General features: G+C 38.6%; 1 protein-coding gene across 2 annotated transcripts in view; it reads left to right on the plus strand.

Moving 5' to 3' along the window:
* The window catches only part of LOC122552713 (apoptosis-stimulating of p53 protein 2-like), a 100,130-nt gene that overhangs the window by 40,654 nt on the left and 45,192 nt on the right, over positions 1–14,284 (plus strand). For both annotated transcript variants that reach the window (XM_043695611.1, XM_043695612.1), the window contains exons 5-6: positions 5,243–5,344; positions 13,314–13,485. In XM_043695611.1, coding sequence (XP_043551546.1) covers positions 5,243–5,344; positions 13,314–13,485 — 274 coding nt within the window. The remainder of the gene's footprint in view (positions 1–5,242; positions 5,345–13,313; positions 13,486–14,284) is intronic.

A 14,284-nucleotide genomic window follows, 5' to 3' on the forward strand; every position in this document is an offset into this window, starting at 1 on the left:
CTCAGTCACCTGCCCTGCCTTATTTCCCAAGAGTAGGTCAAGTTTTGCACCTTCTCTCGTAGGTACATCCACATACTGAATCAGAAAATTGTCTTGTACACACTTAACAAATTCCTCTCCATCTAAACCTTTAACACTATGGCAGTCCCAGTCGATGTTTGGAAAGTTAAAATTCCCTACCGTAACTACCCTATTATTCTTACAGACAGCTGAGATCTCCTTACAAGTTTGTTTCTCGATTTCCCTCTGACTATTGTGGGGTCTACAATACAATCCCAATAAGGTGATCATCCCTTTCTTATTTCTCAGTTCCACCCAAATAACTTCCCTGGATATATTTCTGGGAATATCCTCCCTCCCCAAGGCTGTAATGCTATCCTTTATCAAAATTGCCACTCCCCTTCCTCTCTTGCCTCCCTTTCTATCCTTCCTGTAGCATTTGTATCCTGGAACATTAAGCTGCCAGTCCTGCCCTTCCCTGAGCCATGTTTCTGTAATTGCGATGATATCCCAGTCCCACGTTCCTAACCATGCCCTGAGTTCATCTGCCTTCCCAGTTAGGCCCCTTGCATTGAAATAAATGCAGTTTAATTATTAGTCCTACCTTGTCCCTGCCTGCCCTGATTGTTTGATTCACTTCTGTTCTCCACTGTCCCAGTCTCAGATTGATCTCTTTCCTCACTTTCTCCCTGGGCCCCCCCTTACTCATTTAAATCCTCCCAAGCAGTTCTAGCAAATTTCCCTTCCAATTGAAGTGCAATCTGTCCTTCTTGTACAGGTCACTTCTACTCCAAAAGAGATTCCAGTGATCCAAAAATGTGAATCCTTCTCCCATACATCAGCTCCTCATCTGCTCTATCCTCCTATTCCTGCCCTAACTAGCTCGTAGCACTGGGAGAAATCCAGATATTACTACCCTTGAGGACCTCCTTTTTAAACTTCTGCCTAACTCTCTGTAATCTCCCTTCAGTATCTCAGCCTTTTCCCTTCCTATATCGTTGGTTCCAGTGTGGACAATGACCTCTTGCTAGCCCCTCTCCCCCATGAGAACACTCTGCACCCTCACTGAGACATCCTTGATCCTGGCACTAGGGAAACAATACACCATTCTGCTTTTTCTCTGCTGGCCACAGAAACGTCTGTCTGTACCTCAGACTACAGACTCCCCTAACACAATTGATCTCTTGGAGCTGCCATATTTTGGTCACTGTCTTTAAATTGACAATTTTGGGTTTGACTTCACTTTTAATAGATCTGTTTTGAAGTATTACTGAAGCAAAAAAGATGTCGAAGCATTTTATGTTGCACTAATCAGGATAGACCAAAAAAAATCCCAAATTTTAGAGGACAACAAGTTAGACCGCATGAGAAGAAGTGCTCATAGTTTGCTAAATGGACATTGGTTGAGATGTTCCCATGTGGAATGCAGTAGAGTCTAATTGTCCTCATGTCTTTGTTTATTTGGAAACTAAAAAAAATGCAGTGCTTGGGCATCTTTTTGTTTGAAGAGGACAAGCTCTTGTGTATTAATACATGCAGCTTAAAGCTAGCATGTGAACAAAATTGCAGGCACATCGGATGATCTTAAATTGGTTGTTCTTGAAAATCTGCACTTTTATAATTTCAAACACCCTTACTTTTTGTAGCTTATTTATTTTCAGACCTCACTTGTCTTCTCTTATCCCATTCTTAAATTGTTTATTTTTGTCATAATGTTTGCATTATTATTCTTGTTCTCTCGCAAAAATTTATTTGGTTTCTTGGCTTATCCATGTTTATTTACAAAAGTCTGAAGTGTCTAAACTGAAATATATAAGTTCCTGAAGGCACTTGACCTGGTGGATGTGGGAAGAGTGTTTCCTCTTGTGGGAGAACCGAGAACCAGGTTCATTGTTTTTAAAAATAAAGTGATATCCATTTAAGACGAAATGAGTAAAATGGTTTTCTCTGAAAATTATTAAGAATTCCCATCCTGAGAAGGCTTTGGATGCAGAGTCTTGAGATATTTTAAGGCAGAGACAAAATAATCCTTGTTCATCAAGGGAATGAAAAACTATCAGGCAGGAATATCAAGATGAGGTTAAAATCAGATCAGCTATGATCTTATTTATTAGTGGAGCAGGCTGCAAGGGCTGAATGACCTACCTTTTTTCCTTGTTCACAGATTTATCTGTTTGTTATCCATGATACTCCAATCCAGTAAATTGTTTGTCTCACCACTTTACCTCAGCCAGCTGATTCCTTGCCTTCGTAAAGTATGCCTGACCCCAGTCTGTTAATATGGTTTTGAAATGAATTTATTTTAAAATGGAATCTTGAGCCTTTACTTGTATTGTGATCAGCACACCCTTGGTTCCACCCACAAGTAACTAATTTACCCAATTACTCCAAGCCACATCTAGCAACACTGATCCATATAGACCTATCAGCACTCACCCATATAGACCTATTACAATGATGCTTTAGAAAAGTATTTGTTGGAACTAAGTTCATGTTCTTTTATGCAATGTAATACATGCATTTTAACTTTCTTAAACACTGCTCCATTGTCTTAGGGTTTTGCTCATCCATCATTTCACTCATATATCTTCTGTTCACCGAATATCTTTACTTGCTTGTTGCCTGTGACTTTTCCATTTTTAATCTCCTTCAGAAATTCAGTGAAATAATGTGACCATTAGCCTAAATATTGCAGCAAAGTCAGGCTGCCGACTTCAAAGGAAGTTTCGGTTGAAAAGATGTCAACATCCAAACAAAAAATGTAGCAGCTGGAGTAGACCATTTGGCCCTTTGAGCCTGCTCCAGCTCCGCCATTCAGTATGATCATGGCTAAACATTTAACTCTGTGCCCTGTTCTTTCTTTCTTGTCATATCTTTTGATGTCTTTCGGTCTGAGAAATGTATCTTACTCCTCCTTGAGTTTGAATAATTATTTTGATGGCAACTTGTCTTTTCCTTGTGCCTTGTACAATTGCTTACAGTGTTCTTTAATTGGAATCATGGGCCCGCAGTGATGTAGTCATGCTGACCAAGCAGCCAGTCACATTAAAGAACCAAACAAGAAATGAAATAAAACCAATTGCTTTTAAAAGATTTTCTCGAGTGAATTAAAAATTGCATTAGACATAGGAGTGGAAGTAAGACCAGGAGAAAGTGAGGTCTGCAGATGCTGGAGATCAAAGTTGAAACTTTATTGCTGGAACAGCACAGCCGGTCAGGCAGCATCCAGGGAACAGGAGATTCGACGTTTCGGGCACAGGCCATTCCTGAAGAAGGGCCTGTGCCCGAAACGTCGAATCTCCTGTTCCCTGGATGCTGCCTGACCTGCTGTGCTGTTCCAGCAATAAAGTTTCAACTTGGAAGTAAGACCGTTCAGCCCATCGAGTCCACTGCATCATTTAATCATGGCTGATGGGCACTTCAACTCCACAAAAATTGCAACGTGCACATTGGTCAAAATGCAGGCTAAAATATTGTAATAGAAATTGTAAAGCAAAAATATTTTAGATTTTGCTTTAAAATTATCTAATAATTAATCAATATGGAGACATTTAACAAGATGCCACAAACATGACATTTTCAGGATCAAATCTGTTAGCAATGAATCAGATTGAAAATGTGAAATAAAATTGGAAACTTTTGCCTGATCAAATGAAATGTGCTTTTGATGGCATTCTAACAGAGATAAAAGACTGAGAAAGGGGAAGTTCTGGCCAAATCGGCTTCTTTCATTGATTACTGGTGGTAGGGAGGATATAAAGTAGAGAGTGATTAGCCACAATTTGAGGATTTCTGCATCCACACTATATCCAGACTTTTCAGTCCATTCCAAAGAATGGTGATAAAAATATCAATAACTCACCATCTAAACTTTTGAAAAATTCAAGCCATTGGAGTTTTGAAATGATGCAGAAGCCATCGACTTTGCATTGAAAATAAGCTGATAGATCAGTGGTAAATGGCCCATGAATGAGCATATATGGCTTTGCCAGGTGACTCCAGTTTCATGGTTATAAAGTAATTTCATAAAATGTTTACTTACAGAGATAATGAATCAATTGAAGAAAAGAGAACAAAAATACTTGAAGGGGAGGTCATTGCACCCCTCAAAGTTTATGTGGAGAGCAATGTTTGAAAACAAAGATTTCTGTTTCCTAAGTAAAGAAGAAAGACAGTCAAATCAGTTTGAAGTTTATATTTAAAAATTGCAGAGTTAAAACTCTCAAAAAAGATAAGGTATTAATCCTTTGCTCATAAATGAATATGAATAAGTGCATTTATACAACTAATGAAATACAGCAGATTATGCAACAAATCCACTATCTGTGAGCATGCTTGTTAATGGATTTCTTCATCTCCTAAAAAGCTGCAAAAAGATGAAGTGGTGCATGATGCTTTCCTGTTATAAAAGTAAGAAATGTAGAAAGCAAAGTAGGGCCTTGGATGTTGTAGAACAGAGAGACCTAAGGTTTCAGGTACATCATTATTTGAGTTTTGTGTAGACAGAGTAGTTAAGGCATTTAGCACACTTACCTTCATTGCTCACACCTTTTGAGTATAGAAGTTAGGACATCATGTTGAGTTTGTACAGGATGTTGGCGAGGCCTTTTCTGGAGTACTCTATCCATTTTACAGGAAGGATATTATTAAGCTGGAGCGGGTTGAGAAAAGATTTACCAGGAAGTTGCAAGGAATGGAGAGTTTCAGTTACAAGAAGAGGCTGGGACTTTTTTTCACTGAAGCGTAAGAGTTGAGGGATGACTTTAGAGAGGTTTATAAAATCGTGAGGTATATAAAGAAGGGTCAATGCGAGGTCTTTTTCCCTAGGGTGGGAGGTCTCAAGACGAGGGGTCAGATTTTAAGTTGGGAGGAGAAAGATTTAAAAAAGACTTGATGTGCATTTTTGTTAACACAGAGTAGTTCATTTATAGAATGAATTTCCAGAGCAAGTTGTGGGTGAGGGTACAGTTAAAATGTTTAAAAGACGTGTATAAGAATATGAATAAGAAACATATGGATGTCTTTGGGCCAAGTGCAGGGATTATGATCAGCATGGACTGGTTGGACATAAGGTCTGTTTCCATGCTGGACTACAAACAGGAATTATTGATGAGAAAATGAAAGTTAATAACTAAGTGGATAAAGTTAATGAGTTGAGATTGCTGTTGTTAGCCTTGTTAAAATCTACGCTGAACAAAGTTAGAATTCTGATTTAAGGCACAACTTCCTTCATGCTTTGCAGGTCAGTGGGCCACGTATGGACATGACGCTTGCGGAACTACAGGAGATGGCAACTCGGCAGCAACAGCAGATTGATTCCCAGCAGCAACTTTTGGCAACAAAGGTACACGTACATAATCATTATTTTAAAGCAAGGTGAGAACTGTCCAAAACAACTACCGTATATAGACGAGTAATAGTTGAATTTTTTTGATTACTTTATAAAGTTAGATTTATGGGGTTGACTATTACATGGATACTATTTTTGAGAGGCTGAAATTCTTGCCTGTCACAATTCATACCGTATCATTTAGCAGAAACCAATTGATCTCTAAACGAATAAAGTAAAAAACCTACGAATTGTGGTAATTCTGAAGTCCGAGAGTAGAACACGACAGCCAGCGAACTGGAAGACCGGGAGCAGAGCAGAACACTGGCATACTGGAAAGCTGGAGCAGAACTTGATGGCCGGCGCACTGACTCATAAACGTTGATCTGTTAACTGTGGAGAACTAGGGTTGACTTGTACACGAGATATATGGAAAATTCTAGATTGTTTGGCCAAAAATAAGGGATCAACTTCTACGAGATCAACTGTTACTCTGTATATACAGTACATTTCTTATATTCCTTTGCCTCACTTCCATGTGGAAACGTACCGAGTTTTGACTTGATACATTACTATGACGACAGCATTCAAATTTTCTTCTCTTGTCTGTATTGGTTGGATTTCAGTTCTGTTGCCTTTGGATGTATACTTTTTGGCACCTTGACTATTCATTTTCCTATTCATACCTGGCCTCATCTAAAATATTGTGATTCTCATTCTGCCCTGAATCTATTTCCCTTATTCCGTAGGCATCCACTTTTTCCTTGACCTGTGTCATAGGTGATTTCAATATCTTTGCTTCAAGAGTAAAAATGTTTATTTTTTTCACTGCTGTTGTTCCTGCAGCTTCTTCTATCATTTGACTGTAAGACATAGGAGTAAGCCATTTCAGATCATCAAGTCTGCTCTGCCATTCAATAAGATCATAGTTAATCTGAGAATCCTCAACTCAATTTGCCTTAGTTCTCTTACTGGTCAAAAATATGTCTGTCTCAAACTTAAATATACTTAACGGCCAAGTCTTAACAGCCCTCTGCTGTAAAGTAATTCCACATACTCTACTACCCTCTGAGAGAAGAAATTACCCGAATCTCTGTGTTAAGTATGCAGCAACCTTATTCTGAGATTATGCCTCTGGTCCAAGACACACTCCATATCAAGTTCCCTCAGAATCCTTTATATTACAATAAGGTAGCCTTTCAATCTACTATATTCAAAATGTGGAGCCCCAATCTACTTGACCACTCCTCATAAAACAATCCACACCTGGAATCAGCATTGTGAACCTTATCTGAACTATTTCTAATCACAATATATCTTCCATTAAATTAGTGGAGCAAAACTGTTCAATATTCTAGTTGTGGTTTGACTGTTGCAGCAAAACCTTCTTGCTTAGATACTCCATTCCTTCTGAAATAGAGGCCAACGTTCCATTTTCCTTCCCTATTACCTGCCAAACTTGGGTGCTAATATTTTGTGATTCATTGACAAGGTGTCTCAAGAATCCCTCTATTCTGTAGTTTTGTTCTGCAATCTTTCTCCATTTACTTGCAAGTTGACTGTCAAAATTTATTTTCTTTTTTTGGTTGTCTTCTGTGGGTTTCTAAAACTTGCAAAATTCTCTGGTTTACCACTAACATTTACCACATTGTATGTTTTTATTTTAATAAAATCCTATCCTTTACTTAACTGATAAACTCCGGTTAGTTTCTCCCTTTGCTAAAATTCTCCTTCCTCGCTGCAATGTATCTTTGCTGTGAGCTATGAACTATTTTGTTAAACATCTGTCATTGTTCCTCAACTGTCTTTATTCCTGTCCCTGTTCACACCTGCTTGTTCTGTCCTAATTTCTTTGTAATTGCCCTTCTTTAAGCTGAGCACAGTTGTTCCCAACCCAAATTCCTCTTAGTCACACTGAATGCTAAATCACTGTTTCTTAGGAGCTCTTTTTCTGGTATCATTTAATAAACATGTTGTTACATATTGGTTGTTCTGTCTTGACCTTCTATTTATCGTTCTGTGTATCTCGCTTTTTCTTTCTCTACTCTATAAAATACCTAACATATGTTGTTGCATCCTTATTGAGAAGCAAGCAGGAAAGTGGAGTGGAAATCGAAAGTCAGCCATATTAAATGGTGGAACAGGCTCAACAGGTCCGACAGTCTACCCCTACTTATGTTCTTAAATCTATCCCCATCTTTTCCAGAACACCATATCTGAATTCTTCACAGATTTCAGCATGCCATCCCCCACAGTACCACAACAGTTCCAAAGCTATTACGATCCCATGTGGCTTTGACATGGGTAAACCTCTCTTCTACTCTTTGACCTGTCTGTACCCTTTGACACAATTGGATGCACCATCTTGCTTCGGTGCCTCTTGGCTGTCATTGCTGGGTGGCACAGCTGTCACCCAGTTCCATTCCTACCTCTCTAATTACCAAAGATCATCATTTGCAAAGGCGTCTCTTCTTGATTCAGTACTGTTACATCTAGTGCGCATAAAGGACCAATCCTCAACCCCCTACTATTTCTCATCTGCTCGCTGTCCCTTGGCAAGATCACTTGGAAAGCTTAATGGTAATTTTCATAGGCACATAGATGGCATTGAGATTTAAGTCTCGGTTTCATCTCTTGCTTTCTATGCTGTTGTTCAGTTACTAGACTTCTTATCCAACATGCAGTATGGGATGAGCAAAAATTTCCCTTTAAACATTGGTAAAACTGAAACTATTTCCTTTGATCCCTGCTCCATACTCTGTTCCATGTGTGTGGACTCCATGACTCTGTGTTTAAACACAATCTGTTAATAATTTTGTATCATAGTTGATGTTTCATAATCAACCTGTTCAGAGATGTTATTACACATTTCTGGAGCAATTGTGATTTGAACCCAGGCTTTCTGGTTCAAAAGAAAGGATATTGCCATTGAACCAAAAGAGCCCCTTGTGTTATATTTGATCCTGATATGTCTCCTGACCTCATCATTTCTGCCAAGGTCAAGGCACCCAATTTCCACCTGATGTAGCATTGCCCAATTTCATCCCTGTTTCAGCTCATCTTGTTATCCATGTCTTCTTTGCCTTTTGACTTGGCAATTCCAACATACCCTGATCTGATAATCCAATTTACCCTCCACAAATGTGTGAGCATCCAAACTCGTCGGCCTGTGTTTCACACTTAGATGTTCACCATTCACCTATGATTCCTGTGCTTATTGACTGACTTTGGATCCCAGTCAAATGCAATCTTAATTATAATACTTTCAGTCTTGTTTTCAAATCATTCATAGCCTCATTTCTCTGTAATTCTGTAAAGACCCTAAGTCCCACATTGTTCCAAACCATTTGTGCTCATCTAATTCTGGCCTGTTGTGTGTTGTTGTTTTACTTCTTCCTCTTTTGATGGCTGCGACTTCAATTGCCGCAGTCCTGAGCTCTGAAATTCTTCCCTGTACTTTCCTGTCTCTCTAGCTTGATTTACGTGCTTTAAATTCTTATTAAGGTCTGTCTTTTAAACCAAGATTTTAGTAATGTGACCTAATAACAGCTAATATATGTCTCCCACACCTGAAATAGGCTTGTGCCGAGCGGTGAGCCGGGGGACGTTTGTTTTTGTTGGTATTTTAGCAGTGATGTGAAAAGTACCTGGCAGCCCTCCGGCTCTTCGGCCACTTGGGGCTCATAAGTGAGATTCTGCCTTGTGAAAACTGGCCTGGAGACACAGGTTGATGTGGGGATCCTGTTGGTTGAGAACCATCTGGCCCAAGTTTGTCTGCCCCCACTGAAAGATTATTCCCACCATGCTGAAAACTCCCACTTGTTTACATTGTTCATTGTTTCATTGTCACTGCTGTCCCTCCAGTTGATTGACAACTCATGGAGGTGGAGTATTCTGTGTTAAAGGGATTGAAGCCTTGAATGCAAGCAGTTGAGTGCATGAGCAACACAAAATTGAGTTATGGTTTTGAGGACTTAAGGAGACAGGCTTGCATCTGACTTTCTGCCTGGTGGACTTTCCACTACCACCTCGTAAAATCCCGATTAATACGTCCTTATGTGGTTTGGTGTCTTTCGTTTTCCTTTATAATACTTCTGTGAAGTTCATAGAGCCATAGAGTTATACAGCATGGAAACAGACCCTTCACACCAACTGATGTATGCTAACCAAGTTTCCCAAACTACACTAGCCCTATTTGCCTGCATTTGATCCATATCTTTTTAAACATTTCCTATTCACTTATCTGTCCATATGTCTTTTAAATGGTTGTAACTGTACTTGCATTTACCACTTCCTCTGGCAGTTCATTCCACATATGAATCATCCTTTATGAAAATGTTGCCACTCAGGTCCCTTTTAAATCCTTATCCTCTCACCTTAAACATATGCCCCCGAGTTTTGAACTCCTGCATCACAGGAAAAAGATCTTTACTCTTCACTTTATCTGAGCCCCTCATGACTTTATAAACCTCCTATCAGGTTGCACATCAACCTCCTTCATTCCAGTGGAAAAATGTCCCAATCTTATCCTGGTAAATATTTTTAAACCGCCTTTAATTTAATAACATCCTTCCTATGTACAGAACTGTACATAGTACTCCAAGGTCCGTCAGATGCTTTATTATGTTTAAGGTTCAAGCGTGAGGTGGCAGTTGTTAAACTTAAACTACCACTGCTGATTTGTCTCAAATTTTATTCTTTAATCCTCAGACTTACAGTGGCTTTCCCATTTCAAAAACCTGGCCCAGGCACCAAGTTCTCCTCCTAGTCTGTAGAATTCTGAATTAATTTTTAGTTCTTAATAAACAATATACTTTTTGTCAAAATATCCAGCAAAACACATTCTTTATGTGCAGATAGTGATGTGTTGCTATCCAAAATTGTTATCAGCAGGCAAATGTTCCCAATCAAGAGTGTGTCAAATGCCTTTTTGGAAAGTTTCTATCACATCTGCTTCCAGATCCTTCCAGAACATAACACAATGTTTATATTTTTAAACATTTCCTCAACCTTTTCATTGCTTGGCCAGTCACCTTAACTCGGACAAAATGAGGTCAGCAGATGCTGGACATGAGAGTCGAGAGTGTAGTGCTGGAAAAGCACAGCATCCGCGGAGCAAGAGATTCGACGTTGGTTTCCTGATTAAGGCTTACGCTCAAAACATCGATTCACCTGCTCATTGGATGCTGCCTGACCTGCTGTGCTTTTCCAGCACTACACTATAGGCCACAATCACCTTAACTGTGTTTTCTTTTACTGGAGGGAGGATTGGAAACCAAAAGTAGCTTCCTTATTTATTCTTTCAACACACTTCTTAATTTTAAATACTTCAGTTAAATGTCCCCCTCACCTTCTCTGTCCTAAGAATAATACCAATTTCTGCCATTTCTCTACCTAATAATTAAATTGAATAATTGAGAATTGGATTAAAAATAATAATTTGTTGAGAAATAAAACAGTTGCACATTCCTATCTTTCTTTAATAATAAAAGATTTGTCCTTCAGTGATTCCTCATCATTCAAAATTACAGTGCCATCTAAGGTTCTCTGAGGAAGGAATCACAGTGGTCCAATCAAATAGATTTTCGAGCACCTTTGACATTATTCAGTAGATAGATACTGCCAATAGTCTTAGCTGTTGCAATTACCCATATAAGAACTGTCGCATGTAATCTGTTGTGAAGAAGAAATTTGTTTGAGACGTTTGGTGCAATAGATGTTATTGAATATTCACACTTTTTAAAAAAGTTAGATAAAAGGAAGAAAGAACAGTCAGGGAATCTTGGGATGGTTTAAAAATTCCCAAATTGTTTGTGTCATTTGTTGCATGATTAGAATTGTGGCTGAATAATCAATCAGTGTGAATCCGCTGTGTGATTGAGGGTTTGAATTTTTGCTTTTCAACTTTCTTTTTAGAACACTTCTTAAAATGATACAGTTTTAGTGTTCTGAAATCCATACAATTGTAAAATGATTATAGCTTGGTAGGAGGCCAGTTGACCAGTTGTGTTCATGCCCGTCCTCTCCTCCATTAATCTTAATTCTCTGGCTTTTCTTTGTAGACCTGCAATTTTTTTTTTCTCTTCAGATAATTAATCCATTTCCCTTCTGGATGTCACAATTGAATATAGCACCACTGCAATCTCAACCAATGCATTCCAGATTCTAAACTCTCATTGCATTAAAGTAAGAGTTGTGGTCATATCACCTGTAGATCTTTGCTGATCACATTAACTTAATAGCTATGGTTATCGACCCTTCCAGCAACAGGAACAGTTGCTGCCCATCTGGGTCTGTCGTTTTCCCTCATTTATTTTGAACAGTTTTATCAAATTTTCTTTCAGTTTTCCCTTCTGTAAGGAGAGTAGCCCCAGTGTCACCAATTCATGCATGTAGTTAAGTCCCATCATTCCTAGAATCATTCTCAAAACATTTTTTACATTCTTTCCAGTGCCTTCATGTCCTCCTTAAAGTGTGATGTCCAGAATTTGTTATGAGCGTTGAACTGAGGCTGAACTGGTGTTTTGTAAAAGTTTATTTACAATATTTAGTGGATTTAATTTTCAACTTAGTTGCTTTTATGCACTGTGCCTCTATTTATAAAAGCCAGGTTCCTTATGTCTCCCTAACTACTTTGTTAGCCTTGTTATTAAAATTTATATAATACTCTTTAGAAACCTCTTTAGAATTGTCTTTGTCATTCTTCCTAGCAGCATCTATCATTTTACACAATTTTTGCATTAAATTTCATTTCCATGTGTTTCCGCATTCTATCAGCCTCTCTGTTCTCGATTGAAATCTATGTGATCCTCCACACTGGTCACAATACTTTCAAAATTTGTCATCTACAAACTTTGATGATCTTAAAGTACTGGTTGGTTACATTTTAAATTCTAACATCTTTTGAGTTGGTTGAAGTTGCGCTATTTGTCTGATAGAGGGTGCTATGCTAATGCTACCTTTACAATACAGGTTGAAAAATACGTCAGTGTCTCGAATTAAATTGTTCCTTATCATTCAAGTCCTTCAGTGTTGTTTTCTGCCAAGAGAGCATTTTTTCCCAAATTTCATTCCTGTGTTTATAATAATCTTTTGGTACCAGAAAGAATCTGGGTTTATTGACAGATTACAGATTAACTTTGCAAGTGACTTGCATTGCAATTGTGTGGTAACTGCATTGCAACCTGGAAATTATTATTACTGATATCCGTGGATGAACACCTGAAATGTTTAAATCATGTGTTAAAGAAAAATGCTTAATGAATGAATTTAGTGTCTGTCATTAGCAGCAATAGTTATTTCCAAATTTTATTGTTTTCTATAATATGTAATACAAGGTTTGTTAAAATAATCCATGTGTAGAGGGCATAGTCCTGAGAGAATAGGCTGAGGAAATTGCGTCTGTATACTTGGAGTTTAGAAGGATGAGAGTAATCTCGTTGAAACTGACATAATTCTGAAAGGGCTTGATGGGGTAAATGCTGAGAGATTGTTTCTGCTGCTTGAGAAAGCTAAAACATGTGGGAGCAGTCTCTCGACCAGGAGAATTGTGAACTGAGATGAGAAATGTCTTCACTCAAAGGGTTTGGTTGTCAGTAACTTTCTACTCCATAATGTTGTGGATATACCATCATGGAGTGCTTTGAAAGATGAGATTGATGCATTTTTCAGTCTCAAAGAATTGAAGGATATGAAGAACAGGTAAGCAAGTGGAATTGAAGCCTGAAATCTGTTCTGATGAACTTAAATGGCAGAACAGACTTGACACCATATAATCTATCCCTCCTATTTCTTGTGTTCTTAGTTCTTGAATCTTTCTTTGATCTTAAATTATCTTCTGTCAGGGAAGGAGGAGGCTGTTTGATATAGCAGTTTGAAGTTCTTATATCAAGTGTTCTGTTGCCTAAGTTTGCCTCCAAGTGCAAGTCTAATATTTTTGCTGGTTGTGTGTAATATCTGTTTATTTTCCACACTGGATTTTTAGGAACAACACCTGAGATACTTGAAACAGCAGGACCATCGGGAGCAACAGGCAGCAGAGCAAGAGAAGCTACAAAAGCTTCGTGAGATTGCTGAGTGCCAGGAAGCCAAATTGAAGAACGTAAGGTCTCTTAAAGGGCAAGTGGAACAAAACCGACTTAGCAATGGAAAGCTGGGTAAGTTATAATTATGAAGACTTTCCACTTGTCAAATGTTTTAAAACTTGTATCATTGCAGCCTTCAATTTCCTTGTGACCTGCATTTGAAAACGCGGAATTAAAATGAGCATATTTTAATGGCTTCAGTTTCACATCAGGAATTGTATCTTTTTCCCATATTTCTTAAACTTAATAAAAATTGCTCTAACTAACTTTGTTTTTCATCTGCTGAGGCTTAGAATCTTTATCAGAATCTTTGGCCTTGACTTAAGAATTAATCTAAAACAATATTTCGAAATGTGATGTCTAGTTAAACCACTATTACTGAACTTGAGAGTTCTTGTAAGCAGTGTTTTTTTAAATTCTTAATTCATTTTATTTGTGCTCTGCTAAGTTTTAGTTTGGGGATCAATGAGTTTATTTCTGGGATTTTGCTGTGTTGAGATATACAAGTCCCAGGAGGACCAATTCCAATACCGAACAACCCAGATGGCCTCCTTCTGCAAAGACTGTAATTTCCCCTCAGACATGGTTGACGATGCTCTCCACCGCATCTCCTCCACTTCCTGCCCCTCCAATCGCCACCAGGACGGAACCCCACTGGTCCTCACCTACCACCCCACCAACCTCCATATACATTGTATCATCCTTCGTCATTTCCGCCACCTCAAAACAGACCCCACCACCAAGGATATATTTCCCTCCCCTCCCCTATCAGCATTTCAGAAAGACCACTCCCTCCACGACTCCCTCGTCAGGTCCACACCCCCCACCAACCCAACCTCCACTCCCGGCACCTTCCCCTGCAACCACAAGA

The sequence above is a fragment of the Chiloscyllium plagiosum genome, chromosome 9, assembly GCF_004010195.1.
Source record: "Chiloscyllium plagiosum isolate BGI_BamShark_2017 chromosome 9, ASM401019v2, whole genome shotgun sequence".
Classification (NCBI taxonomy): Eukaryota; Metazoa; Chordata; class Chondrichthyes; order Orectolobiformes; family Hemiscylliidae; genus Chiloscyllium; species Chiloscyllium plagiosum.